The sequence below is a fragment of the Thrips palmi genome, unplaced genomic scaffold (assembly GCF_012932325.1).
Source record: "Thrips palmi isolate BJ-2018 unplaced genomic scaffold, TpBJ-2018v1 HiC_scaffold_4, whole genome shotgun sequence".
Classification (NCBI taxonomy): Eukaryota; Metazoa; Arthropoda; class Insecta; order Thysanoptera; family Thripidae; genus Thrips; species Thrips palmi.
Genome location: NW_023144631.1, coordinates 4541655 through 4567164, shown reverse-complemented (window position 1 = coordinate 4567164; position 25510 = coordinate 4541655). Strand labels below are relative to the sequence as shown.

The following is a 25510-nucleotide window of genomic DNA, read 5'->3' as shown; positions in this document are numbered from 1 at the left end:
GGCGGACTGGCGGACATGACCGGGCAGTTGAAGCGCGCCACATTGGCCGCCGCGCCGAGAAGGCAGGCACACCATCGGGCAGAGTGCGCCGCATCGCCGCACCGCACCGCGCGCCGTGGAGGCAGGCAGCCCACCGGCCGCGGCCGGGAAGTCCCTACCAGTGTGGCCACAAACACAAACACAAAAACAAATCCAATCCCCACGATGCAACAGTGTCCAAAGTCGGGCTGCACGCCGACTCACAGTCGCGGCCGCTGCCTTATAGGCAATCTGGGTTTTGCTCTCAAGTAAGAGGAGCCAACTTCAAGCTGCCTCACGCAGCTCGTCGAGGGCAGAACCGTGGTAGGCAGGCTGGGGATGGCGACACCCCAGCAGGAGCGGATCCAGTGCATACCCCCTCTCTTAGATAGCCTTCCAGATAGGTAGGAAAAAGGCCACTCTTCGCCCCTGTAAAAATGCAAAAAGTGCTTCCTCGCCTCGCCTCGCCCCACCCTGGGGCCGCCTCCGGACACTACTGGCGCGTTGTGGCAATACTGCCTGCCTACCTTGCACTGACGTCACGATGACGTCACGACCCGAACACGCTCATGTAGCACATGGCGCCGTTGCGAGGCTTGGGCTGCACGCCGAGGAACATGGCGGGCTCGGGGTGCACGGCGTACTCGCGCACCGCGTCGCGCGCCCACCCCGCGTCCGCCTGCACGCCCACGTCCAGCAGCGCTCGCACCGACACCCCCATTTGCTTCAAAAAAAGAAAAAAAATAATCACTGTTTTTGGTAAAAATATTTTTTAGCCCAATAGAAAGTGATTGAAGTTGTGAGCGACCCGCTACCGATATCTCCTGCACGGTGGGCAGCGCCCGGTCGGAGGGGACGGGCTCAGCGAAGCGGCCGTCCAGGCGCCCCCCGGGCTTGACGGCGTCCAGCAGGGCCTCCAGGAGCAGCTGCAGGCTGGACAGGCGCCTGTCCTCGCGCAGGCGGCACGCCCACGCAAGGACGTTCTGCTGCTCTGAAACAAGGCGCAGTGCGTCAACCACGCAGCCGACTATTGCCTCAGATGTGGTTTATGTTACGACGAACCAGTACCGGGTTCGGGTAGCTTGGAAGCCATGCATCGAATCAGCAGGTCGTTCAATTCAGAGACCTCAACTCGAGGTGGCGATCCCGCTGAAAAAGAAAGGGTGAAACGACAGCACGCAGACAAGACACGTAGATCATGGCAGGAGGAGGGCTTAACGGTGCCGAGCCGAATCTGAGCGACCGACTAGACCACCCACACTCTCAGGAAACATAAGAAAACAGTTTACCTGCCATGGTTGTGGGCACTCCCGTTGAAGAACAATGTTGCTATTTTTCAAAGGCACCCTAGACAACTGGAATTTTGAAACAACAAACGCACTCACGAAAGGAGAAAAACTATGTTTACAAACACAACAATGTATTAAGCATTGCCAACTACCGCGCCGTACGCGCCCTGGCCGCCCTGGCCCAGGGGTGAGAACGGCCGGCTGTGATTGATCATTCTCCACTTTTTATGTACTTCATAATCATTGGAGCCTTATTTCCTCCTTTAATATTTTGTTTGGCAGTGGCATTGTTTTCTCATGTGCTAAATAAATTTGCTGCCATGGCCTTTCTTTCTTGTTAAATTTAATGTGATTTCGTGGTAGTAGATTTGCCTCATGGATAAATGCTTTGCCATAGTGCCATTTTCATCAGTCTAGTTTAAGTGCTGTTTTGTTACAGTTGTATAAGGGTAAATGTTCCTCATTTACTTTGGTGAAAATAAAGATGGCAATTCAAGATTTTCTTTGGTGAGTGTTTTAATTGCTATGTACATAGGATTACATAGAAATGATATAATGGAAAACATTCTTTGATTCTTCATTGAGGCACAGCACGAAAGTCATTATCAATGCCGTCTCAATCTATGGCCCTGAGTTTTTATCCTCGTCCTCCCTTAATAAGGGATTTTGAAAATTTGTCAAGGCCGCACAGACTTGAAAAATTTTAGAGCTGACATCCTTCAAGTGGATTGGTAAATAGTTCAAAATGCCGTATGCTTTAATCCTTTGGATAGTTCTTTTCACATGACTCCGAGCCCTTGCTGCTGCCTTTGTTCTTTCTACTTGGTCAGGAGTGATTTGTGGAGTGTCAGCCCCAAGGGGGAGCAACAACTCTCTTATTGCAAAGTCACTGTCTGCCAAAACCTCATCACCAGGTTCAAATATCTCCAGAAGCCCACTATTCTCAACTACTTGTTTGTCCGAAGTTGATCCGGCGAACAGAGAGCTGACAAAAGTAACTGCTCCATTAGGGGCAATGCCGACAAGGCCCTTCTGGCTTTCACAGAGTGAGTACCTGTTAAGCTCCAAGTTTTTAAAAGGTAGAGTCTTGGGCTTGGCAATGTGTATCTCTGTGCAATTGATTATCATGCGACAATCCTCGAGCCCCTTGAAACACTGGGGCAGAGAACTATTATTTTCTTCTCGGGAAGGCACAGTTTTCAGAGCTTCCAAAAAGATTTCTTGATGAAAAGCATCCAAAATGGTTAAAAATACATTTGCAACAGTGGTCTTGCTTACATTGAACCACACAGCCAGGTCTATGAAATCAAAGTTGCACTTTAATTTCATGAGTGTTAGGTAAATCTGGTCTTCTCTTGAAATGCTCGTCACAGCAGACTTGTGAACATATTGTAATGGCTTAGTGAAATGACCACACAAATTCTCAAAACTTTGGGCATTTGGTAACCCAGTGAAGTGGGCTACCTGAGCATCAACAGAAGAAATGCCTCGAAATAACATTCGGCCCTTCTCTTTCTGCAGTGACTCAAATAATTCCTTCTCCCTTCGCAGTAGGGTTGCATGCTTACCATTATACTCTACCAAGTCTTCTCTCATTTTTTTAATGCTTTTGTCTTTCATGTCGGACTCCTCAGTCAGTTTAGAAATCTTTGCTGTAAGTTCATTAATTTTTGCTGAAAGTTCATTAGAAAGTTCATTAATTTTTCCTTCTGCTAGAATCACTTTAGTTCTCCACTCCTGAACTTCCTCAAGAAGAGATTTTACAACCCCCAGGTTGTCTCCAAAGGTCACAAAATGATCCGCATCATCAAACATGATGGGTGAAGTCTGCACTCCCATATCAACTTTGGTAGGTTGATGATATATCTGGGTGCTCCCTAAAGCAAATTCGTTCCTTGTGATTGGCAACAAGCACTGCGTAGCAGCATTTTTGGTGTTTGCAACAGTCTGTGAGCTAGTGCTTTTTTTGGAAGGAAATATCACAGACAGAACCCTGGGTGACACGCCACTGATGAACTCAGTATAACCAGTATTACCAGCTAATGGAGATTGGCTCGTGACCAGATTTAGATCCAATGTCTTCCTGCGTTTCAGTGTTGAGTCACTGCTACTTGAAGGGCTATCAACAGGGTGAGATGTGGACGACGAATTACTTGGATGATTCTTGGGGCATTCATCAGATGCACCAGTACATTGTTGACTAGTATTGTTCTTATCACCCCTAAAAAGAATGAGTGAAAAAAAATCATTTTGAGAAAGTTGACACCAGCAAAAAATAGACTTACTTTTAAATGACTTACAATGATGAAGTAGCCAAATTCTCACATGATGAGGCTGGTTCATGATTGATGTGAGATCGTGACACGCTTGGAGACAATAATCCAGAAAAATAGGATACAGAAACCCCACCACCACTGACATCAGGCTCGGCGACAACTTGAAGCAGTCTCTTCCTGTGATAGGACATTATCATGAATTAGGGGGCAAAGACTTCAGTGTCATGCACATACCATTCCACAGCATACAATACCTTGCATTTGGTTTGAGTTCAGAGAAAGAATCACGGTGTTCTTCTTGCCTCCTAAAAATTGAAGGAACTTGCCGTAGGAAGATGCCTTTTATACCATCTGCGAAGTGGCAACTACACACACGTGAATGATGTGAAGGTAATCTGTCTGCCCTCCTGCAACAAGGAAATATAAGAGTTCACCACAAAACACTTTTCCCTTTAGTTTTAAATCATCAAGTCTACTCACATTATAGCAGCAATCCATCTCTTTTTCCTCTCAGGAGTATTAGGGAACTTAGTAAATTTGCAACCATTTTTCTTATCAGAGTGATCACAGTCCGGCACAAAGCACGTCCTCATTTTCAAGTCAATCAGGAACTCGCTGATCCACTGGGTAACAGGGTGAAACCAAACAGACGGACGTAAAGACAAATCAAAACCGAAAACATGAGAGCAGCCTCTTGCACTCAGAACCCTTCTAACCTCACTCACCACTCTTGCGAGCCGGGGTGAGGCAGGGTGCGGAAGGCAGGGGGAGGAGGTGAGTGACGTCACAGATGCAGCAGTAGCACGCTGTTCCCCCACTACCCCAAGGGGACTGAGGGGGTTGGGGAGAGAGAGAGAGACTTCTGGGGGGGGGGGGTAATGGAAGAGGGGGTTGGGGAGGGGTGCGGGTAGTCACCTTGCAGTGACTACACATCTGTGCATTTACTGCAACTCCGATCCCTTGATATTTTATGCAGTTTTCGCTGGGTCAGAAACTAAAAACCAAATTAAATAGCATCGAAGACAAACGTTTCTCATAGTTTTTGATGTTCAAGGTATCATTGCTCCTTATTAGTACGTCCAATTTATTCGCAGTTGGCAACAAGTAAGCCGGTCGCGTGGTGGGGGTAGGTGGGGGTAAAGTGTTGTCTGCTCTTGGTACCTGCCACTACCTGTCACAGGTTGCCAATCAAGGTAAGTAGGGGATGTCAAATTGATCTACTCTTAATAAATTACTGTAACATTTCCAATTGAATACTCGAAACTTCCACTCGATTTAACCAGATAATTTGCCGAATTGATGTCATCCTTTCCTCATGTTAAACCCACGTGAGTCTCAGGTTAACTTGGTCCATTTTCAAATTCCACAAACTAGGTACTTATCCTGAATCAAATCAATAAATAGGTCACTCTGCTTTCCTTTTAGATTGCCATCTTAATTCCTTTTAGGCCTTACCTGAACTGCAAGATGGCAACATCATCCAACACAGAGTCAATGCCAGATTTGTTTGAGGAGATGCAGACTTTGGCGCAATTGACAGGGATCAAGTGCCCTGGAAAAGTCATGAAGTGAGATCCTATATTCAACTAATGTTTTGTTCAAATGAAAGCTTTTTATGTCATTACTCAGCAGAACTAAGCACTAATTATTATGAATGTAACTTTCAGGATTATATTGCAGCTCAATATCATGGGTGTACCACCCGAAAAAATCCGCACTCTTCTGCGAGATATATTAAAGGCCAAACATCGTTCCAAAAATTCTTCAAGGAGTAGTAATTCCTCTTCTGATCGAGAAAATTAGACACTTTAGTTATAAATAATAAATAGAAATCAAATTGTTAATCTTTCTTTAAGTTCCTACTCCTGGCTCTCATTTTGGAAATATGTGTTGTCACCCAAATGATAACTGGTTGATAGTGAGGGAAAGAATGACACAATGGCTTGTACATTTTAATTTCTGTCAAGTTGTGTCTATTTTTAACTTCTTGGTATATCAGCTCTGCTTTTCTGTTTCTGTAATTGACTGTCCCTGTAGTGGTTTGATATTGACACCTTGCTCGTCTGCTCATTCAACGTACAAGCGTGCGTGCGTGCGTGCTGGTGGGGATTAGGGCGATTAGGACCCAGAGGCCTCTGGACCCAAAGTCCTAAACTTTAGACCTACAGTCCGAGTCTCAGTCGTCCTTGTGCGTTGCGTATTATTTTTCATCCCCGAGGCTTCTGCTTTCCAAAGCTGGCAACACAAAATGTGAAAAATTAGCGCCTTACACTTCTGAATATATTTTTCAATATTTTTGTTGCTTTGTGTTTCTTTTTTAAGTTCTTAAGCTTCTTCAATCTATTACTGTTCAGACATTTCAGATTACCTCACGCGGGTGAAATTCAGTTAAATTAAAATTTACCTTTGTCTTGTGTTGTTGGCTAAAACGGACAACAAAGGAACCCTCTAGCAGAAGAAACAGAACTGACAGCAGCTGACATCATGATTTATTTGGTTAAAGTTTACATTGCTTTGGCAAACAAAATTTAATTCAACGTTTTGTACCTATGTGTTACAACTTCTAGTTGGGCTTCCTCTGCCTCAAAATGGTCTTATGTAACAAATTTTGAAGAAAGGGGTGTCTATCTTTGTTCTTGGATAATAAGTTGATAGTACATAGTGCAAATATGTGGCCCCTTCTTGTTCTCTGGGACGCTGGAGCTAGCTCTGTTCTTTTTCAAGTTTCTGGTGTCATCATTGCCTTTACACTAAGTGTGAGTTTTGTCCGCTTCCTCACTCGCGATGAACATGTACCCATCAGAGATGCATCAAAGCGACACAACTGGCAGAGCAGTTCAATGCTAAACAAGGTTTGTTAAAAATGCTTTTTCTCTTCTTTAAACTTGTAGATAAATCTATTGTTACCATCTCTTTACCTCAAGTATTTTTAAACCTTGAATTTCCAGGTGTGCTACTGCAATGTCTGTGAGGTATTGCTGGCTCAAGGGGAAGGCGTTTTTTGCGATTGTTGCGGAGTTAGTGCCCATGTGAGCTGTGTCACAACTGCAGATGGTACTCTAAAGTGCAAGGTAGTTCACTGTCCTGATGTCAGTCCCTTTAAGCACCACTGGGTGAAAGGTATGGGTTTTGTCTTGATTCTATTAACCGAAATTCTCCAATAAATTAACTTGTGAACTGTAACCGTCTTTTCCTCTTTTTTTTCAGGAAATTTGCCTTTAGGTGCTACATGTGATGTCTGTGAGGAAGAGGCTGGGTATGGTTGTGGTCTGATTGATTTTTCTTGCTGCTGGTGTCACCGTTGTGTTCATGCAGCCTGCCTTCCAATTCTTGGGGATGTAAGTGTGATGCACTGTAGCTTGAAATAAGCACACTAGTGATTTTATCCTCATATTACAATATTTCTTAACAATTTTAGGTTTGTGACTTCGGCCGATTCAGAGCTCTCATTGTGCCACCTAATTGTGTTGAAGTCGAGTCACGTCGCAGCAGCATTAGAAGGAAACTGCGCTTACGAACTGTCAAGTCCTCAGGATGGTCACAGTGGACTCCTCTCATTGTGATGGGTAAGAGTGTCTTTCTATGAGATCTTCTGTTATTCTTCATTGTTCCTTATATCTCATGGAAACATTTTTTTCAGCCAACTGCCGTTCTGGCAGCAATGAGGGAGCACAAGTTCTTGCTACATTTCGAAAAGTATTGAATCCAGCTCAATGTATAGATCTGGCTGAGAGACCCCCTGAGGTTGCATTGGAATGGTGCCAACTTTTACAACATGCAGGAGCAAAGCCAACAATACTTGTTGCTGGTGGAGATGGGACCGTTGGCTGGGTTCTTAATGCTGTTCACAGTCAACAATTAGAGGTAAAAAGATGTGTGTTATGTATTACAAGTGGTCCCAATACAGGTCTTTTCTTTAAAAGTAATAAAGTAATGTTTTAAATTTCAGCCTGCTCCTCCAGTTGCATTGATTCCTCTTGGAACAGGAAATGATTTGTCCAGAGTGCTTGGTTGGGGCAAAGAGTTCTGTCCAGACTTGCAGCCTGAGGAAGTTTTGAACCGAGTTCTGAGGGCAAATGTGGTGAAATTAGACAGGTAGGTAAATGCAAACAAACCATCCAACAAATTTTTAAAAATCGGAAACTTTGCATTTGGGTACATGGCTAGGTAATTCCATTGGTACTGTTCTATATAAATTTGAAATTTTCAGGTGGGAGGTTACTACCAAATGGGCTCATCAACTTAGTCATATTCATCGAATGAAGAAGCGTTTGATGTACAATTACATGAGTGTTGGTGTAGATGCCCAAGTTACTCTCAACTTTCACAGAACAAGAGAATCAGCATTTTATATCATCAGTAGCCGCATCTTTAACAAGGTTCAAATTAAAATAGAACATCCCTGGATGCCTACGTGTTTCATTAGGTTTTTATGTGTGTCTATATTGTTTGAATTTTCTTTCATTCTATTAGATGCTGTACTTACTATTTGGCACCCAGCAAGTAATGGAAAGAGGCTGTCGTAATTTGGAAGAACGGGTTGAATTATTCATGGATGGGAAAAGAGTTGAGCTTCCAGAGATAGAGTCAATTGTGATTCTGAATATACCATCATGGGGAGCTGGTTGCCGTCTGTGGGATATGCTAGATTCAGGTAAGCATTTGACAATGAATAATTTTGCTGCTTTTTAACCTAACTAGAAATTATTGCAGCTGAAATTTATTTTTAGGTGAAGTGGGAGAGCAAAGCATTAGTGATGGCAAGTTAGAAGTGCTGGCACTTTATTCCAGTTTTCATATGGCTCAGCTACAAATTGGACTTTCAACACCTCACCTTGTTGGGCAAGCAAGTTCTATTACCCTTAAATTCAAAGACAGTCTACCGGTTCAAGTGGATGGGGAGCCATGGCAACAAGGCCCATGCACAATCACTGTTAACTGCAATGGTCAGGCGACACTACTGAGTCTTCCATCCGAGAATTAATCCTGCCATTTTTGTGACTATGCTGCTCTCATCAAGTGATTCATTTCCTTGTTTTTAAATTTAGGAATTGTTTTGCCAAGAAAGTTTCAATTGAAAATTTTAACAAATTTAAACCATGTTCCACATTCCTTTTCTTTTCTTTTTTTTTGTTAGTTGACACTAGGTTAATAATAGGCTGTGTAAAAATTCTTGTGACAAGCTTATCATTCCTCTTCTTAGTTCTTATGATGCCTCTGAAGTCTGCTGGCTATGGTCCTTCTGCCCAAAGAGTTTTAGGGTAGGCTATTCTGTGATTTTAGCTACAATCTCTACCACAACAGCTTTCTTTATTATTCGTGTGTTCTGCATTTTTTGTGTGACCGCAGTACATTGCACTTTAACTCTAAGAGTGTGAAATACACACTGCACTTTTTATTTATTTATTTATTTATTTTTCTGCTACTTAATTAAAGGCTCACATCTTGATGTTGAAACATTTACCTCATTGTCAAAACATGTATACCTTAGAGTTATCAAGTATTCATAGCATTTGTTATCTTCCCATATATTTTGTGATGTCCAGGCTGAATTGGCTTTGGAAAGCAGCACCAAGTTACCTAGAGCCCGAGTAATGGATTTCATTTGGGACCAGATCCCACTCTCACATTGAAAGTTCCATCTGTGAAATTTGCATTGACGCAAGATCAGAAAAGTATCAGTCAATGGAAAAGCATCTATGCATTATTTTGTTGGTTTTAGTATTTGAGAGTTTACGTATATGGGATGATTTACTTTGTGCTAGAACCTGAAGCACCAAAGATGTTGAATTGATCTTAATTATTTTATAGGAGGCTTTTTTTTTGTTTATGTTGGGATTTTATTGACCATGAGACTGTTTAATCTCTTGTTATGTGTTTTTATTCATTGTGAAATTTTAAAAGTGCTTTCTGCTGGTGATGGATTTATCAGTATTGTTTGCAATTTTATTTGTTTATTTTTTTCCATTCAAGGTATGTTTATACCTTCCATATGTTGATTTTGCCTTTTGCCTGTTGTTTCTTTGCTGTCCTCTTCCAGTATTGATGTATTAGTAGTTCAGAAATGTGCTAATAAAATAAAATTTTACCAAGTTGACATCAATTTTGTACACCGTTCCTTTCCTCATGTATAAAAGTTAAAAGCACACCACAAGCGAAGCACTGAACACCGAAAACCGTAACATTTTTTTAAGAAAGAAACCAGGCAACCAAACAAAGCAGTTCCAACAACATTTTAGCTATTATTGTGGGTAGAGTGCAGTGAGCGCTAAAACGACTAGATTCAGAAGACCCACTTTGTGGACTCGCGGCCCCGCGATGTTTGACCAGCTGTCTTAGGCCGTGGGGCAGGGCGGGCAGGGCGCCGCGGTGGTTCAGCCAGTAGCAGCCAGCCCTGCCAACCGATGGGCAGCACGGCAATGCCGCGGTGGGCATCGTGCCTCGTCCTCGTCCTGGCGGTGAGTGGAAAGCCAACCGAACGAATCCCGGCAGACTGATTCCGAGAGTCGTTGTCGTCGCTCTGTCTCTCTCGACAGCGGGACGAAAACGACTCTGGGAATCAGTCTGCAGCGGCTCAGGCTCACGGGGAGGACATTCGTGCAGAGTCCCGATAATCTTGACTCGTCTCAGGCCGTGGCTGCGACGGCGAAGGGCGCGCGACGCGGCCTCGGCCAGGACGCCGACGCGCGGAGCGACAGCGGCCGCGGGTTGCTGCCGACGAGCGAGCAGGCCGACGGCGACCTCCACCTGCTCGACCGGGCGGACGACGACAACGCGGTCCGAGGCATGGAGGCGGGGCTGGCGCCGTGGCCCGCGCAGAGCCACCTTGCCGCCCAGCAGGAGTTCCGGCGGCTCAGCCTCCCGATGCTGGCGTGCAGGTGAAGCTGGCCGCTGTTTCCAGTCTGAGGCCTGTCATCGCGTCCGCAGAGTTGGGAAAAGCAACGATTTTCGTCCGCAGTCAGGCGGAATGCATCGCGATTTGCCTACCTTCCAGGCGCCTGTCTTATCACAAGTGGCAACTCTTCCGAACGCCCCCTGCCCACGCAACTGCCTCTCTCGCACTCACTGGGCGCCCCTTTTAGATGCGAGAGAGACAGAGCGACGAACACGACTCGGAATGAGTCTGTGGCGCTGCCCGCAGGTCCCGCTTCATCCAGGCGCTGGGCGAGGCCGGGCCGCAGGCCGAGGAGGCCGTGAACGCGGCGCTGGCGGCGGGACGCGCCTTCCTGGACCGCGTGCTGGAGGACGCCCTCGCCGACATCCCCCTCGCCAGCATGGAGACGGACTCGGAGATCGCCGCCATCCAGGTACCGGTACGCGCCGCCGCCGGCGAGAGGGGCGAGAGCTGCATCCAACTGATCTCGCATCTCGCAGGCCAGCCTCGCGGCGGGCGAGCGCTACCCGGCCGGCGACATCCTGGAGGCGCGGTGGCGGCGGGCCGTGCGGCTGTCCAGGTCGCTGCCGGACGACGGCGTCCTGGACGCGCGGGCCAGAGTCAGCACGCAGGCCCGGCCGCTGTGCCGCCTCATCGGGCGGGAGCTCCGGGCGGGCGTCGTGGAGCGGGGCGTCACCGGCGACGCCGAGGCCACCGTCGGCAAGCTCTGGAAGTGCCTGCAGCACCGCCTGCTGCCGCGCCGCCACCTCGGCTCGCCCGACTACCCCGGCGACGCGCGGAGGTGAACGGGCAGGACCCGCCGCGCTCAATAAACGTTTCAGTAGCAACGCGACATCGTGGTACGGTCCTTTCTTCGTCCTGCCGGCGCTGCACACTCATTCCGAGAGTCGTTTTCGTCGCTCTGTCTCTTCCGCGCTCATGGGCGCCCCGTATAGGCGCGAGAGAGACAGGGCGACGAAAGCGACTCTCGGAATCAGTCTGCTGCTGGCCCTCTGCCCCGAAGGCGGCCCGCATTCCTCTGCAGAGCTGTTGTAGAGGCACTGCACGACGGGGAGCTTGGAGCGCGCAGAGTGCAGGGCGGCCGGCACGCCCAACACGCATAGTTCGCCAACACTGCAACATTACTCCGCCATTCGGACAGTGGGGGCGCGGAGAGGGGAACGAACACGTCGGCGTCGTCGGCCTCTTTCCCCTGTTCGACCTTTCTTTCCTTTCCGCCCCAGTCCGCGCGCTGCGCAGTGTTCGCGACCTCCACAACTTTGTATATTTACACAATGGTTTTTTTCTTCATTAAGTGCTCCAGCGGTGCCCTTGAACAGAGCCGAGGAGGCGGGGTGGGGCGGCACCCACGCCATTCCTGTATCCGTGCGACACATCGAGCATGCTGCCAACCCTGGAGAAAGAAAAGAAAAGAAGAAGGGGGCTGAACTCTCACACGCAAAACACACGCCCTCCCCCCGCCCCCACACACACATGACGCCCACACGCAAACACACACCGATTCGTGTCACGCCGTCCGTACGCCCTCATTAAGTTTCTACCGCCTCGACCACCCTACCGCAGCAGGGTGTACTCGAATTAGCATGGGGAGCCAGCTGGGCCCGTCTCTCTCTCTCTCACTCCACACCCGTTGGGCTGCGAGGCGAGGCGAGAGAGACAGAGAGACGAGATGAGCACTGCGTTCCGAACCGGCGCTGCTGCAGGTTCAGCACGCTGATTCCGAGAGTAGTTTTCGTAGATCTGTCCCTCTCGAACTCGTAGGGCGTCCCGCATGGGTGCGAGAGAGACAGAGCGACGAAAGCGACTCTCGGAATCAGTCTGGAGATTGACTGACATTCCCGCGCATTACTGCAGTGTGGATCCGTGGCGGTCACACACCGCCCTGCAGGCCAAGCAGGCCAAGCAGAAGCAGGCGGCGCCGGAACGCTGGCGTGTTGTCAGCCGCACGGACACTGCAGCATGCAGCACTTGTTGCCTACTTTGTAGGCGCTGTCCCGCTGTCCGCTGCACTGCAGCGACGCCGCTCCCGCCAACGGGGACACCCTTTTTTCTTGTTCCTGCACGGTAAACCGGGCGGTGGTCGGCAGTCCGTGACTGTGAATGGCGGCGCGACGGCGTGGAGAGACAGGTCTTGGAGGCGGGGCGGTAGACGCAGGCGGCCCACCGCGCCCGCCTCACCGTGACCCAGATTTAATGAAGCGGGTATTTGGGTTTATGACGGCCCGGCCGGCCCGGCCCGCCCAAAACGGCCCCGTGGAATGACTCGGAACGGCGGTGGTTTCGTCGCTCCGACTCTCTCCCACTCATGGGCGCCTTCCGGTAGGGGATCGAGAGAGACAGAGTGACGAAACACTGTGTGGAATGGCCCTGCTATGTGTGCCCGTCTCACGGTGGTTGTCTTTGCGTGCGGACGGCTGGGCTGAGGAGGGTGGGGGTGGGGGTGGGGGGAGGGAGAGAGACAGCACGCCGTCATAGATCCCCGGGCTGCGATTACAGGCAGTGTAAGGGGAACGGGGAGGTCGGCGAGGAAAAACCAAATATTGAAAAGGTTGAGAACACGAGCTCTGTCCGTCTTCGTTAGTGTTGATGAGGGGAAAGGGAGAGGAAGAGGGACGTAGTTTGCTTCTCTTGTTGGAGTTTGTCCCTGCTCTTATTGGCGTGTGGGCGGCGTGTGGGCGGCGTGTGGGCGGCGGGTGGGCGGCGGGTGCATGCGGATAATGGGACTGCCTTACAGCGTACGCGCGCGTCACTTAGCCTGTTGTGAGATTAACATCGCGGTGAGATGTGGTTGATGAGGTCATGGTCCCGTGGAGCGGCCTGGGGGACGCATGACGTCATCACCGCACCGAAAACCGTTTTCTTCGTGTTTCGAATGAAACACTGCTTTGTTACTTCAAACTGCGAGAAATAAACAAGCAAGTGGCGCCCGCCCGCGCCCTCTAATTCATCATACAGTCCGTCCGCCGCGCTCCGCCAAGCCCCACCATGGCTCCGCACCGCCAGACTCGCAAGACAGGCCTCCTTATTCGAGAAACAGGGCCAGGCCGCCGCGCCGCCGCGCCGCATGCACGGCTAACTGCCGCCAGGAGTGTGTTCTGCAAAATGTTTATTAATTTTTCATCCTTCCACGCGAACGGCGCCTCCCTCCCCACCCCCTCATCGTCGGAAGCGCCCGTGCAGTAGGCACTCTCTCGCGCGGCTGCCGCGCGTGCTGCCTACCCGGCGTTCTGCGGGCGCTTCGGGGGCCTGCGGCTCGGCCTGCGGCTGCGGGCAATGAATCAGAGTCCACGGGGTTGCTGGCCCCAGCACCAGCCTGCCTACTGGCAATGTCTCGGCTTCGCTCTCTCTCGACAGGTTGCCTGGTTGGCGTGCTGGGGTGGGCAATAACGCTTTGGACACTGGGAATGTTTTCCTTCTCGTGTGGTAACGTTGGCCTGGCTGGGTGCCTAGGCTGGGGCCGCTGGAAGCCTCGCCAGCCTGGGCCGAAGGGGCGAAGGGGTTCGGCCGGGGTGCACGTCGTGCGTGCGTGTCCGCGACGCTTCCTGGACGCGCCGGGCGCTAATAACAACAATCCCTCCAACGATTCCACCGTGCTTCCGTGCTTCCCACCCCGTCGTGGACCCCCGCCCTGGGGTGCGTGCCCCTCCCCCTCCTCCTCTCTCTCGGCGAGGCCCCGCCCTAGGCAGCCCTGGGCGACTCATTGGCGCGGCGGGTACCAGTAGGGACCGGGGAATCGATTCAAACGAGTTGGTGGCGGTGGAAGGGGTCCGCCAAGCGTGTCCCCGAGCCCGGCCCCGGCGCCGTCGAGATCGCCGCCGCGGCGGTCCACTGCCCACCGCCGCACTCCGTTCACGCAGACCAGCGCGCCGTTTCACAGTTTTCCCATTCCAGACTCACTCGCCTGCGCGGCTCTTTGAAACTGTTTGCCGAGGGGCTGGTTTACCCTCGTTAACGGGGGGTGATGACGGGGTGCTGGGCCTTCTAAACAAGGAGCGCACACCCGGCAGCCCCCTTACACGGGCGGGCCCCGGCCGGCCGAAGGTGGGGTGGGGGGAGCCGAGCGTAGCCGAGTGTTGCACCGATAGCCGGGCGATACGAATGCGACCGGCAGGGAGGGGGACTTCGGAAACGTGCAGCGGGGCGGGGAGGGGTGGGGTGGGTGAGGGGCTGCACCCCCTCCTCCCGGAAGGGTCGGTCTGGACAGGCCGGGGGCCTGGAGGGCGGGGCAGGGCGGAGCGCGGGGGAAGTCCTTATCTCCCGACCTCAAATGTAACCGCGGCTCGGCGCCGCGCGGCTCGGCTGCGCTCGCCCGGACCCTGCTCGGCTCGGCGCGGAGCGGTGCGGAGCCATGGGGGGCCCATGGTGGCGATGGTGGCGTGGTGCCGGTCTTGGTGGCGCAGTAATGTGGCCGCTGGGTAGTCAGCGGCGACCACGAGGCCTGCGGCGACGGGGCGACGGCGAGGCCTACCGGGCTGGCCGGCATCGGCGACCCTCGCCAACGTGAGCGTCAGCGCGCCAGCGCCGCCACGGCCGTCTTGTAGGCCAGCAGGAGGGCAACAAGTCTCGCGCGGCGACGAGGCCGACGTCGGCCCCGGGCCCCGCCGGCGTCGCCACACCAGTCATGAGCGCGGACCAATCGGAGGTCCCGAAGGACGCCGCCCCGCCGGAGCAGCCGCCAGCGCAGGCAGCAGCAGCCGCCACCGCCGTCGAGGTGGCCGTCAGCCTGGCACACACCGCGGCCGACGCCGCCGTCCAGACTGCCACCGCCGCCAAGCCCGCGACCCAAAGTGCAGCGCCCGTAGCAGCGCCTAGCGCGGCACCGAGCTCCAGCCGGGCCGGCGGCTCCGCGCAGAGTCGGGGGTCCGCACAGAGCCGCAGCTCCGCCAAGACCAGGCCGGCCGCCAGGACGGCGACGAGAACGCCCGGCAAGCAGCCCAAGCAGGCCCCCATGCTCCAGGGCGACTCGGCACCGGTGAGTAGCAGCGGCGGCGACGGTGATTCGGTGACCGCCGTGACCGCAATCCACCCCACTCGGTTCCACGCTGCCCCCGCGAGGTGCGGCGTGGCGCCTTGGGGTGGCGGTACGCGTGCTCGCCGGGCCCGGCCGGGCCTGGCCGGGCCGTGCGTGCAGGGAGGGGTGGGGCGTGGGGCTGTGGTCGTGGAGGGGGCGGGTGGACGGCCGGCTAGCCTCTTCGGCTAGCGTGATGACCTACTTGGCCTGCGCCATTAGTATGCTGCTCGAGGGCGCCTGGAGGCAGGGAGGGGGCGAGGGGGCGGCGCGGCGGGGGTGGCCGGTGGCCGGCGCTGGGCGTCGGGACGGTCGGCGGCGAGGGTGCAGTGTGCCGACAGCGCTCACACCGTGCCCACCACAAGAGCAGCCAGCAGCAGCCAGCAGCAGCCCCGGAGAGAGTGCCGAGCCGCACCGCCGACATGGACGACCCCCACGAGGTAGGGCGACACGGCGGACGACGGTGCGACGCCAGCGTGGGGAACGACCGCCACCGGTGCCGGTGCACGGCGCTGGCGGTGTCGACGTCGATCAGCAGCGCCATGGCGCCGATCGGCCGGCCGCTCAACAAGTGATCGGCTCGGCTGCTTCCGCCTTCCTCCGCCACGTGACGGCCGTGTCATCGGGGTGGGGGCGCCCACACTGCTTGTCCTGGTTGCCGGCGCCGGGTTTTGGCTGCTGCGCCGCGCCGGGGCCGGGGTACAGTGCAGTGTCCGAGGAGACGACACCCCGCCATCCAGTGAATGAATCCTTTGACTCCCTGGTCTCGCGCCTCGAAAACAACATGGCCCCGGTACAGTGTCGCCGCACAAGTAGGTGAGAGTACCCACGATGCACCAGTGTCGAAGAATTTCCTTCCGAGGCTACTTCTCGGAAGCAAAGCACAGTTATTACCTATTAGACAACCAGTGGTGCATCGCGGGTGAATTTCCGCTTTCTTATGCGGCAGCACTACATGGCAGCTGCTGACTGATTCTGAGAGTAGTTTTGGTCGCTCTGTCTCTCCCGCACATATACGGAACGCCCCATGAGTGCGAGAGAGACGGAGCGACCACCAGTCGGCCTGCAGGCGGTGGCGCCATTTCCGGGTCCACGGCGTGCTCCACCTTGCTCGCCGTGCGCGTCGTGCTGCCCACGCGTGCCTTGTTCACGGCGTTCGTGACGACTTCCGAACAACACCGGCCGTTTAGATCTGCCGGCCGCGTGGGATTCAATCTGAACCGCTTTTCGGCCGTGTGTCATGTTACGGACTAGCCTACATAATAACGCCGGGCCCGGAGCGGGCCGCGCCCCGTGACTCTTGACTCGCCGTATCTTAAATATGTATCGCGGTGCCGAAAAAGGAAAGTCGCCGCAGCCGGCGCGGCCAGCGAGCACGGCCAGCCAGCATGGCCAGCGAGTATTCGACTAATCGATGAGCGGTTCGTAAACAACGGGGCATTGCGTCACACGACTGCCCTCGCCCCGACCCCGGCCTGGAGACGGCCTGGAGAGGAGAGGAGACGAAAGCGCGGGAAGTTTGAATTGTCGCTGCGAGCGGTGGAAAGAAGAAGCGATCAGCTTCTGTACAAAAATGTGCATTTTCCTAGGCGACCAAAAACAAATTATGAACAAAATGAAGGTGTCCCAGGCGAGGCTCGAACTCGCAACCCCGGCATTGCTCACGACCACTGTCTTATAAGTACCGTGCGCTAACCGATTGCGCCACTGGGACCACGACAGAAGTGAGCTATTCTCAGGCTCTTCCAGAACGAACTGAAGCGGAACGATTCGAAAAAATTAGTGCCCCAGGCGAGGCTCGAACTCGCAACCCCGGCATTGCTCACGACGACTGTCTTATAAGTACCGTGCGCTAACCGATTGCGCCACTGGGGCCACTGAAATGATCCGAACCGTTCTGATTTCAAAGCCCGTAGGTAGACCGTCGACAAATTTTCGAAACAACCACTCGGGTTATAAATCTGACGTGTCGCGACAGAATATTTGTTTACGGGTGTAGAAAGTCACTGTTTCTGCGCAACAATATCTCGACGCACATTACTCCTCTCCCACGCCGCCGTTGAGCGAGCCCTGAGCGACGGCGTCGCGAGGTAAAAGTGAAGAGGGAGAGAGAAAACAACACTCGCCCCGCGGCGAGGTGAGAAGGCGTCCCTGGGTTCATAAGCGGGCTGAAAGTGCTGGCTTAATTTATAGGCGTCCCGGCGACGCCTGCTGTCGCCGCTGTGACTGCAAGTAGGTTAAGTAGCGCGGGCCGTGCCGGCCTGCCGCCGGCCGGTCCCATGCAGTGCAGTGGCAGTGCCGGCAGTGCCGCGGTGTCGTCGCGTCACTCGCCCGCTGTGTAATCATCAAGGGTGCCGAGCCGAGTCGACCTTCGCGCCCCTCCCGCCTCTCCGCCGTTCTCGCTCGCCTTCGCAGCCGCCACTTTGCCTTATTCAGCTGATGAATTTATGTAAATTGTAAATACCGATGGGGAAAGGTCGTCGAGCCCCGCGAGAGAGGGGTGTGGTGGGGTGGCGGGACGCCCCCGCCCCGCCCCAACGCGCCCCGCCCCAACGCGCCCCGCCTCGCCCCGCCCCGCCCCGCCGCAACATTTCGACACCGCGGCCGTTTCGCGGCCAAGCGTGTAAGGCCTTGGGCTGCGCGCAGTTCACCAACGCCCCGCGTTGGGCGATTTAAACGCCCGCGCCGCTAGCCTCGCGGGCCTCGCGGCGAGGTGAACGCCTGGGAAACAAATGCGAGCCGTTTGCTCGGCCGGGGTGACAAACAGGCCGCGCGCCGCGCCGCGCCGCCACGCCCAACAAGTCCCTCGGCCTGACCTTTCAGTGACATGAACGCGCGGGGCTGACACTGGCGTCGCAGCGGTGGGCGTCGACGTCTTGGTCGCCAGGGCCGCCGCCGCCCTGGTCGCCGAAGTGGTCATCGCCGTGGTCACAGCCGCAGGCTCGGCCAGGGTTGTATCGGTTGGTCGGGCAAACCCCGGGGCGGCGGGTCATTAGTCTGCGCAGGGCGGCCGAGAGGGTGGCCGATTGAGAGCTCCGGTGTCACGTGACCACCGCCCCCGCGCCGCCCCGGGCCGCCCCCGGCCACTTATTGCGTTGACCCTAATATTTCCCCGCCGCCCGTTCCCGCCCTTGCCCAATCCCGGGCCCGCTTTGCTCGCTCTGCTGGCTTTGCTGGCTTTACCCGCCCCGCTGCCAGTGTGCCAGTACTGCGTCGCGCCGTCGCGCTCCGCCAACGGAGTGTATATATTTTTATGACGTGTTCGGGCAGCGGCGGGGCGGCGCGACCCCTGACCCATACCATGACCTGCTCCAGGAACCGCGATGTGGGGTGTCCCCGTGGCGGTTTCTCGGAAGGCGGATTAGAACTCCATTATCTCCATGCATTGTTGTGGTAGCACTACGCCGCCACAGTGCAAAGCTTCAGAAAATGAAACAACTGTCCACAGTAGAGGTGCGTGCTATCCGCAAATGGGGTTCTTAACCAAAAGATCTTCCTTAGCAGCTCAGACGGGCTCTTCAAATTTACGTGAAACAGCCTTTGGAATCCATAACCTAACAATAACCTAACAATAAGAATGCAGCCGATGCCGTGGGTGAAGGCCGCCCGAGAGCGAAAGCGGAAGGCGAGGGGAGGGGAGGGGGGGGGATGGCTGAGACGGACGGACGGGAGGACGGCGACCGGAAACGCGTCCCGACGTCAAGGTCATGGCGCGGCTCCTCAAGGCTCCTCAAGGCTCCGCGTGGCTCCGGGATCAGGATTAACGAGCGTCTCTCCTCGGCACTGATAAGCCGTGATAAGATAATTCCACCGCGGCGCTTCCTCCGCCTTGTTTTTTATGCGCGTCCGTTTTTGTTGTTGTTGCTGTTGTTATTTGTTTTTGCGGATGCCGCCCACTTCCGGCTTCATGCCTCGCGGCGACAAGTTTCCGCTTTTTCTCCGCCGTCCCCGCGACGGAATAACGACTCGGGTCATCAATCAGGCTGGGTGGGCGGTAATCCGTCATCCGGATTACCCGAAATTTAAAGGCAATCAGCGGCAATCCGGAGTAATCCGGTGCTAATCCGGTTTTAATCCGGGGACACCGTTGGTCGCCGCGCCGCGTGCGCGCGCGGCGTGAATCACCGCGGATGGGCGGCCCGGCATTTTCCATTTTCATTTTTCAGCGGATAAGGCGAGGCGGCCCGTCCTCTGCCCGGCGCCGGTATCTCTGCCGTGCTGCAGTGGGGTGGTCCCGAACAACCCCCTCTCTTCGCGCTGTCTCTCTTGCTCTCCCTCCCAGGAGTGCGGCAGGGAGAAAGAGACAGAGCGACGAAAGCACCGTCCGGAATACCCGCCTTCAGCTCGTGCTCGCGTTCCGAAACGGGCCGCCACCAGCAGACTGATTCCGATAGTCGTCGCTCTGTCTCTCTCGCACTCATGGCGCGTCCAGCGTAGGTGCGAGAGAGACAGAGCGACGACTCTCGGAATCAGTCTGCAGCCGCCGCCGCGGCGACTCGGTTCTTGTCCTGCGTGCGGTGCGGTGCCTTGCGGTGTCGTGGCGTGACCGCGGCGTGACACTCCGTGACTCAACTTTGTGGGGCCAGTCGGCTACTCGGCCAGTGGGGCGGGTCAGGCGCCGTGCCGACGTGCCGCATGCCGCATGTCATGGGGAAGCACCGAAAAAACAAACTTCTCGCCGGCGTCCTTCGAGCCCTCTACTCCGGCGAGGTGGTCCGCCGCGGTCCGCGCTCCGGCTCGACTTTCGCCTTAATAGCCTCAATTTGGGTGTCCGGAGTCCGGGGCCGGCGGGGCGGCCCGGCCGCAGGCTTGGCCAACGGCTCGGCCAACGGCTCGGCCGCAAGCCGTCACGAATGTGGTATTGCGGAACAAACGATTTACTTGTCGGCCGCCTCGGCTCCGCCCACGACCGCGTCGCGACCGCGTGCACGTTCGGGTCGCCGACAAAACGGGAGCAAAGGCGTCCCGCCCGGCACGACCAGGACACCGACATGGCCTGCTTGCTTGATGATGGTTTCTCTGGCAAGACCGTCGCCACACACCCCCGAAGGCATAGTCATGTATTTAAACCTCGAGTTGAATGTCCTCGTCCTGCTCTTTGCGCTCCTCCCCTATAGCCCCGCGGCCGCCCCCAACCCACTCCAGAGCGCGCACAGAGCAGGACAAGGACATCCAAATCGGGGTTCAAACACAGGTGGCCTTGGCTCGGGGTGCGTAGCGCGTAGACCGCCTTGCCGTTGTGCGCGGCGGCGGCGGCCTTGATCCACTTTCCGAAAACGTCTCGCGTAATCGGCCGCGCTTAGCGGTACCGTAAACGCCTTTCGGACCGGCCGGCCACACACCGCCACGCCCCGCCCCGTGACAACGCCCTCTTGGGGCTCAAAGGGGTGACCGAAAGCACCCAAAGACCCAAAGTGGTTCCGCTTGCTGCGTTTCACCGCCCCCTTCTTCCCCCTCCACTCCAATACGCGGCGCAGGCCGTTTAATCGGGTTTAATCCGCTCCAGTTAGCTTGAGTGCGTCCAGCCAAAAAATGTGGGACACGCGCTAGCAGTGATTTGACTCGCTGCTTGTTTATGGATGAGGAAAAGAGAAAGTGTTGAATTGCAGTGTACGAAATGTTCGGTGCGAGTGTGGAAGGGCAGCCGGTGAATAAAAAACTCTGCCCCAGGCGAGGCTCGAACTCGCAACCCCGGCATTGCTCACGACGACTGTCTTATAAGTAGCGTGCGCTAACCGATTGCGCCACTGGGGCTGTGCATCTCGGAGCCTATTTTGTGGCTTTTCTAACCCAAATCGAAGCTTTAAGTATCGGAAAAATAGTTGCCCCAGGCGAGGCTCGAACTCGCAACCCCGGCATCGCTCACGACCACTGTCTTATAAGTACCGTGCGCTAACCGATTGCGCCACTGGGGCAGTTATGTGGAGGGCAGTTTGAATGAGTACTTGGCTTGAGATGTGGTCGAAAGTTGTTTAGAATCTCCTAGTGGTGTGCGCGCGTTGAAAGTTGTTTCGGCGCGCTGGCCGTGAGCCGCGGGCGCTGCGCCGGCGGCGTGGGCGGTGCAGGTGTCTTCCCTGCGGGTTGTCCAGCGCGGTGCTGCGCGGCGCGATAAGCCTAGGAACAGGTGTGGAACACGCACGGCGCGGCACGGCGCGGCACGGCGCGGCACGGCGCGGCTCGCCACGGCCCGGCCGCATGCTAACCCCTGCAGAGGACCGTCCGCGTGGGGGAGCCCAGCCCAGACTTTCGGCGCAAATACAGCGCACTTGTTACGTTTTTGCTTTGTCCGCGTTGTCATGAGAGCAGCGGCTGAAAGTTGGGAGGTGCCGCATTGCCGCTCTAAGTTTGAAAATGTGAATTCTAAGCGCACTTACAGCTCCCCGATCACGCGCTGCCAGTACACTGTTACCTCAAAGTGTGTACACTGAAACGCTTGGGTGTTTTACAACCGAACGCCTCAAGTCAGCTTGATTTCTGAAGTCGATCGCTCACAGTGTACCTTCCACAGCTTTCTTTGTTTTCCGTGGCGCGAGATGCGTCGCCTATGCGGGGTCGGCTTGACCTACTTGGTGAGGGTCGGCGTCGAGGTGGTCGAGCTGGGGGTGGCGGGGCGGCACGGCGGCGGCGCCACTGCATGTTGTGGCAGGCCTGGGGCTGACCTGTGGCCTGTGGGCGCCCGCCGCGCCCGCCGCCCCCACCCAGTGCCACCCCCGCACTCTCGCTTTCGGATCGGGCTCGGTGGCCCCTCCCCTCCCCTCCCCTCCCCTCCCCTCCCCTCGCTCGGCCAGCATGCGGCGCGGCCGGCGGGAGGACCGCGGTCGGGCCGTCAGGCGGGCGTCTCGAGCGTGGCGGCCGGTGCGGCCGGTGCGGCCGGTGGCGGCGTGGCCAGGGGGTATTGATCCAGCGACTCCTTTGCTCCTTACCCGCTAATCACGCGCACGGCCAGGCCCGTCCGGGCCCGTCCCCGGCGGCGGTCCCGGCGCCGCCAAGAAGGATGTCTTTGTTCCCGTCGCGGGGATCGCGACTCCGAGGCCTGACCACCACGCCCACCCCATGCCGCCGCTGCAGGCGGAGTCCGAGCTCTGCTTTCGTCACTCCGTCTCTCTCAACCTCATGGGGCGCCCCGCAAGGGTGCGAGAGAGACAGCGCGGTGAAAGCAGCCTGCTCACAGCTGCACATCCATTGTACAGCTGTGACGTCAACGTCCCTGCCGACCAAGCGACGCCGCCCAGCGGCACTGCAGCAATTCTTTGTCACCGTCTCTCTCACACCCCTACGGATCACCCCATGAGTGCGACAGAGACAGAGCGACGAAAGCACCGTTGAGTCGAGAACAGCGTCGTCGTCGGGAAGGCCCGGTGGTGCCGACGCGGGGACACTGCCTGCTTATCGGGGACGTTCCTGGCGTCCGCGGAATGCCCATTCATCGCCTCGACCCCCATTCCTGGCCCCTCCCCCTTCCCCTCCCGTTCCCGGTGCAGCATGCAAGCGCGGCAAGCGCGCTGTGACGTCCGCCGCGTCCGCCTCCACCGGCCCTTTCCCTTCGACGCAGGACGGCGGCACAGAGGGCATGCCCCGGGCGCCCCTCCCCGTCGACCGCCGTGGCGCCGTGGCGCAGCAGCGCGGCCATGCGGCCGTGACCCTGGCGCTGGGGAAGTCCCACCGCGCTGACCACCAGAGCGCGGCCAAGCGCGGCCAAGCGCGGCGCAGAGGCGCCCCCGGACAGTGCGCGTCGCTCGCACCGTGCCGCCGCCCGTGCCGCCTAACGCGCGGCGCGACGCGGTGTCGGAAACGGTTGGTTTGTTGTCCGTGCGTGTGTTTTTGTTTTTCGGGCGCGGCGCTCTCCTGCTCCCCGGCCTTGTTCTCGTGGAGTTGGACGCCGCCGAAGGCTCCTCTGACGCCTTTTAGTGCCGTGTCACCTGCCTTCCTTGCGCGGCCCCGTAACCACAGCCCCACCCCTCCCTTTTCCCCTGCCCGCCCCGCCCACCGCGGTCGGGTTTATTTTTCATTTCGGCCGAAATCACACCATCACACCACGGCCGGACGGGAACCTTGAAAGCGAGAGGGCGTGGCGGTGGCGTGGCGGTCGGTGCAGCGGGCTGCCTCCGAACAGTCCCTCTCTTTCTCTCCCTCGCACCCCGACGGGACGCCCCATGAGTGCGAGAGAGAGAGGCAGTGCGCCGTAGACACGATTCGGAATCAGCCTGCGGCGCTGCTCGTGGCGGTGGCCGTCAAGCGCTAGCTGTGCAGGAGACCGACGCGACGATACGCGACGCCGCCGGGTTCAACTACCGGCCGGTCGCGGTGTTCCCCCTCCCCTCCCCTCCCCTCCCCTCCCGGAGCAGCGAGTTTGCATTCAGGCGACGGGAGGGGCACTGCGTTTTGAACCCCCGGCGCGGCGTGGCGGGTATGGTTACAGCCCGTAAAGCCGTGTACGTACACTGTACAGGAAATGGGAGGCGCTCCGCTCCGCCGCGCTCCGCCAGGCTGGGCGCTTCCTCGCGACGCCCCTCGAGGCCCCCGCCTGCAGGCTGAGCACTGCTTTCGTCGCTCTACAAACCATGAAGACCCGTGGTGGCAGTGCTGATGCTAGTGGCTAGTTGTTGTTTTCGTCGCGGTGCGCGACGGCTTGACCCAGAACCGCCGCCGTCTGGATGTGGCCTCCGCTCCGGATTGAGTCCCTGACGGATGGCGTGCTTTGGCTTTGCCTCTCACTCCTTTCCCTTATTCGTCCCGATTCCGCCGTCTAGACCGGAAACGGGTGCCGGCCGAGGCGAGCCAATGCGAGGCCGGGGATCAATCAGGCCGCCAATACGGGCCGCCTGACAAAGACAAAGGGAAAGGGTTGCGGCCCGCAGACTGATTCCGAGAGTCGTTTTCTTCGCTCTGTCTCTCTCGCTCTCACGGGGCGTCTCATATAGGCGCGAGAGAGACTGAGCGAAGAAAACAATTCTCGGGATCAGTCTGCAGTCACTAGAAGGGGACATAAATTGCCCCCTTTGACAGCGGCAAAGCCGCCCGAGGCAGGCAAAAATGTCACACGTTGCCACTGTAAGGAGTCAACTTCTTGTGCTGCAACTCCTTCGTAACCGTAACGTAACGCGGATAAGAAACCGACAGGGATGACCGGGGTGGTCTTTTTTGCGTGTAGGGAAGGGGGTTAAAAGGCTCGCCTTGAAGGCAGCGTCTCCTCCGACTTTCTTTCTCCTTTTTTCCTCGTTCAAACTGAGTTACGGCGTCGGTCGGCCAGTTTGAAAGGCAAACAATTAGCGAGGCTGTTGAGCCCCCGCTGCATTGCTTGCCAAATAAGCAGCAGGTCGATTCCGAGAGTCGTTTTCGTCGCTCTGTCTCTCTCGCACCTGTTCGGCTCGCCCCATGAGTGCGAGAGGGACGGAGCGACGAAAAGGACTCTCGGGATGGGCCTGCTGCAGCGCCTACACCGCACGCGAGCGTGCCGGCGGCGCTGTCCACCGCCCGGGCCGGCCACCGCGTCTACTCGGGACGCCAGAAGACTGGTGCCGAAGGACGCTTTCGTCGCTCTGTCTCTCTCGCACCTTTACGGTGGGCCCCATGAGCGCGAGAGAGACGGAGCGACGAAAACGACTCTCGGGATCAGTCTGCAGAGCGGCGGCCAAATTGCACGTTTGGCCAACCGGTCCGTCGGCGAGGCGCGCGGGGCGGATTGGCCGGACGCGCCCCGACAGGCGGTGGTCAGGCGCCCTTTGCCGCCTTGCCTTTGCGGCGCGCCGCCATGCGCCGCCACGCCGATCGCGTTTTCTTTACTGCCTCGCCGATTCCACAACAACGAGGCCGCCAAGTGGCAGCGCCTCGACGTGCTGCCCACCGCTAGCGCCGCCAGCGCCGTCAGCACCGCCAGCAACACGCCGATGAAGCAATGCAAACAATCATCATCCACGGAACGACCCCACTCGGCTCCTTGATCTCAATCGGCGTTGCCACAAAACCAGGCGAAAATTCGCACGGTGCGCTGGTGTCGAAAGGGTTGCCAACCTAAGCCTGCCTT

The 25510-nt window shown here is 56.1% G+C and overlaps 5 protein-coding genes and 4 non-coding genes across 16 annotated transcripts; 3 read left to right on the top strand and 6 right to left on the bottom strand.

The window, feature by feature from the left end:
* Nucleotides 1-568: 568 nt before the first annotated feature.
* Nucleotides 569-1648, bottom strand: LOC117649534. Its single transcript, XM_034392408.1, has 4 exons — nucleotides 1308-1648; nucleotides 1087-1167; nucleotides 834-1009; nucleotides 569-742 (listed from the first exon to the last, which is right to left on the bottom strand). The coding sequence occupies exons 1-4, from the start codon at nucleotides 1312-1314 to the stop codon at nucleotides 569-571; spliced, it is 438 nt and encodes a 145-aa protein (XP_034248299.1). The 5' UTR covers nucleotides 1315-1648.
* A 153-nt stretch (nucleotides 1649-1801) lies between these two features.
* On the bottom strand, nucleotides 1802-4442 carry LOC117649615. Of its 3 annotated transcripts, none has more exons than XM_034392511.1 (5): nucleotides 4309-4442; nucleotides 4064-4206; nucleotides 3838-3990; nucleotides 3608-3760; nucleotides 1802-3528 (listed from the first exon to the last, which is right to left on the bottom strand). In XM_034392511.1, the coding sequence occupies exons 2-5, from the start codon at nucleotides 4174-4176 to the stop codon at nucleotides 1929-1931; spliced, it is 2019 nt and encodes a 672-aa protein (XP_034248402.1). In that variant the 5' UTR covers nucleotides 4177-4206; nucleotides 4309-4442; the 3' UTR covers nucleotides 1802-1928. The 3 variants fall into 3 exon arrangements, with proteins under 3 accessions (XP_034248402.1, XP_034248404.1, XP_034248401.1); XM_034392513.1 differs by having other exon boundaries at nucleotides 4300-4407; XM_034392510.1 differs by having other exon boundaries at nucleotides 4064-4360.
* A 64-nt stretch (nucleotides 4443-4506) lies between these two features.
* Nucleotides 4507-5427, top strand: LOC117649631. 6 transcript variants are annotated; one of them, XM_034392533.1, is made up of 4 exons: nucleotides 4507-4776; nucleotides 4867-4911; nucleotides 5032-5151; nucleotides 5251-5427. In XM_034392533.1, exons 2-4 carry the CDS (start codon nucleotides 4883-4885, stop codon nucleotides 5384-5386), a joined length of 285 nt encoding a protein of 94 aa, XP_034248424.1. In that variant the 5' UTR covers nucleotides 4507-4776; nucleotides 4867-4882; the 3' UTR covers nucleotides 5387-5427. The 6 variants fall into 6 exon arrangements, with proteins under 6 accessions (XP_034248424.1, XP_034248422.1, XP_034248423.1 ...); XM_034392531.1 differs by having other exon boundaries at nucleotides 4867-4957; XM_034392532.1 differs by having other exon boundaries at nucleotides 4508-4776; nucleotides 4867-4922; nucleotides 5009-5151.
* Nucleotides 5428-5717: 290 nt separating this feature from the next.
* LOC117649630 (diacylglycerol kinase epsilon) lies at nucleotides 5718-8885 on the top strand. The gene is made up of 9 exons (XM_034392530.1): nucleotides 5718-6435; nucleotides 6532-6703; nucleotides 6791-6921; nucleotides 7002-7149; nucleotides 7224-7447; nucleotides 7533-7678; nucleotides 7794-7962; nucleotides 8057-8237; nucleotides 8314-8885. Exons 1-9 carry the CDS (start codon nucleotides 6253-6255, stop codon nucleotides 8565-8567), a joined length of 1608 nt encoding a protein of 535 aa, XP_034248421.1. The 5' UTR covers nucleotides 5718-6252; the 3' UTR covers nucleotides 8568-8885.
* A 1091-nt stretch (nucleotides 8886-9976) lies between these two features.
* LOC117649533 lies at nucleotides 9977-11263 on the top strand. The gene is made up of 4 exons (XM_034392407.1): nucleotides 9977-10041; nucleotides 10214-10461; nucleotides 10725-10890; nucleotides 10958-11263. Exons 1-4 carry the CDS (start codon nucleotides 9988-9990, stop codon nucleotides 11261-11263), a joined length of 774 nt encoding a protein of 257 aa, XP_034248298.1. The 5' UTR covers nucleotides 9977-9987.
* Nucleotides 11264-17108: 5845 nt separating this feature from the next.
* Trnai-uau lies at nucleotides 17109-17200 on the bottom strand. The gene is given in 2 exon segments: nucleotides 17109-17144; nucleotides 17163-17200. It is a non-coding gene; the product is annotated as a tRNA-Ile (tRNA).
* Nucleotides 17201-17269: 69 nt separating this feature from the next.
* On the bottom strand, nucleotides 17270-17361 carry Trnai-uau. Its single transcript is given in 2 exon segments — nucleotides 17270-17305; nucleotides 17324-17361. It is a non-coding gene; the product is annotated as a tRNA-Ile (tRNA).
* A 3787-nt stretch (nucleotides 17362-21148) lies between these two features.
* Nucleotides 21149-21240, bottom strand: Trnai-uau. Its single transcript is given in 2 exon segments — nucleotides 21149-21184; nucleotides 21203-21240. It is a non-coding gene; the product is annotated as a tRNA-Ile (tRNA).
* Nucleotides 21241-21309: 69 nt separating this feature from the next.
* On the bottom strand, nucleotides 21310-21401 carry Trnai-uau. The gene is given in 2 exon segments: nucleotides 21310-21345; nucleotides 21364-21401. It is a non-coding gene; the product is annotated as a tRNA-Ile (tRNA).
* Nucleotides 21402-25510: the final 4109 nt, after the last annotated feature.

Excerpts from the sequence above, each read along its gene's own strand:
- LOC117649534 (XM_034392408.1), bottom strand. Across the intron at positions 1,010-1,086 it reads TTCCAAGCTACCCGAACCCG|AGCAGCAGAACGTCCTTGCG; the intron begins GTACTGGTTCGT and ends GCCTTGTTTCAG. Across the intron at positions 743-833 it reads CCACCGTGCAGGAGATATCG|CAAATGGGGGTGTCGGTGCG; the intron begins GTAGCGGGTCGC and ends CTTTTTTTGAAG.
- LOC117649615 (XM_034392511.1), bottom strand. The coding sequence starts at position 4,176 with ATGAGGACGTGCTTTGTGCCGGACTGTGATCACTCTGATAAGAAAAAT. Across the intron at positions 3,991-4,063 it reads AGATGGATTGCTGCTATAAT|GAGGGCAGACAGATTACCTT; the intron begins GTGAGTAGACTT and ends TCCTTGTTGCAG. Across the intron at positions 3,761-3,837 it reads GAACTCAAACCAAATGCAAG|GAAGAGACTGCTTCAAGTTG; the intron begins GTATTGTATGCT and ends GTCCTATCACAG.
- LOC117649631 (XM_034392531.1), top strand. The coding sequence starts at position 4,899 with ATGTTAAACCCACGTGAGTCTCAGGTTAACTTGGTCCATTTTCAAATT. Across the intron at positions 4,958-5,031 it reads TTTCAAATTCCACAAACTAG|GCCTTACCTGAACTGCAAGA; the intron begins GTACTTATCCTG and ends AATTCCTTTTAG. Across the intron at positions 5,152-5,250 it reads TGCCCTGGAAAAGTCATGAA|GATTATATTGCAGCTCAATA; the intron begins GTGAGATCCTAT and ends TGTAACTTTCAG.
- LOC117649630 (XM_034392530.1), top strand. The coding sequence starts at position 6,253 with ATGTGGCCCCTTCTTGTTCTCTGGGACGCTGGAGCTAGCTCTGTTCTT. Across the intron at positions 7,150-7,223 it reads GACTCCTCTCATTGTGATGG|CCAACTGCCGTTCTGGCAGC; the intron begins GTAAGAGTGTCT and ends CATTTTTTTCAG. Across the intron at positions 8,238-8,313 it reads GTGGGATATGCTAGATTCAG|GTGAAGTGGGAGAGCAAAGC; the intron begins GTAAGCATTTGA and ends ATTTATTTTTAG.
- LOC117649533 (XM_034392407.1), top strand. The coding sequence starts at position 9,988 with ATGGGCAGCACGGCAATGCCGCGGTGGGCATCGTGCCTCGTCCTCGTC. Across the intron at positions 10,462-10,724 it reads CTCCCGATGCTGGCGTGCAG|GTCCCGCTTCATCCAGGCGC; the intron begins GTGAAGCTGGCC and ends CGCTGCCCGCAG. Across the intron at positions 10,891-10,957 it reads CGGAGATCGCCGCCATCCAG|GCCAGCCTCGCGGCGGGCGA; the intron begins GTACCGGTACGC and ends CGCATCTCGCAG.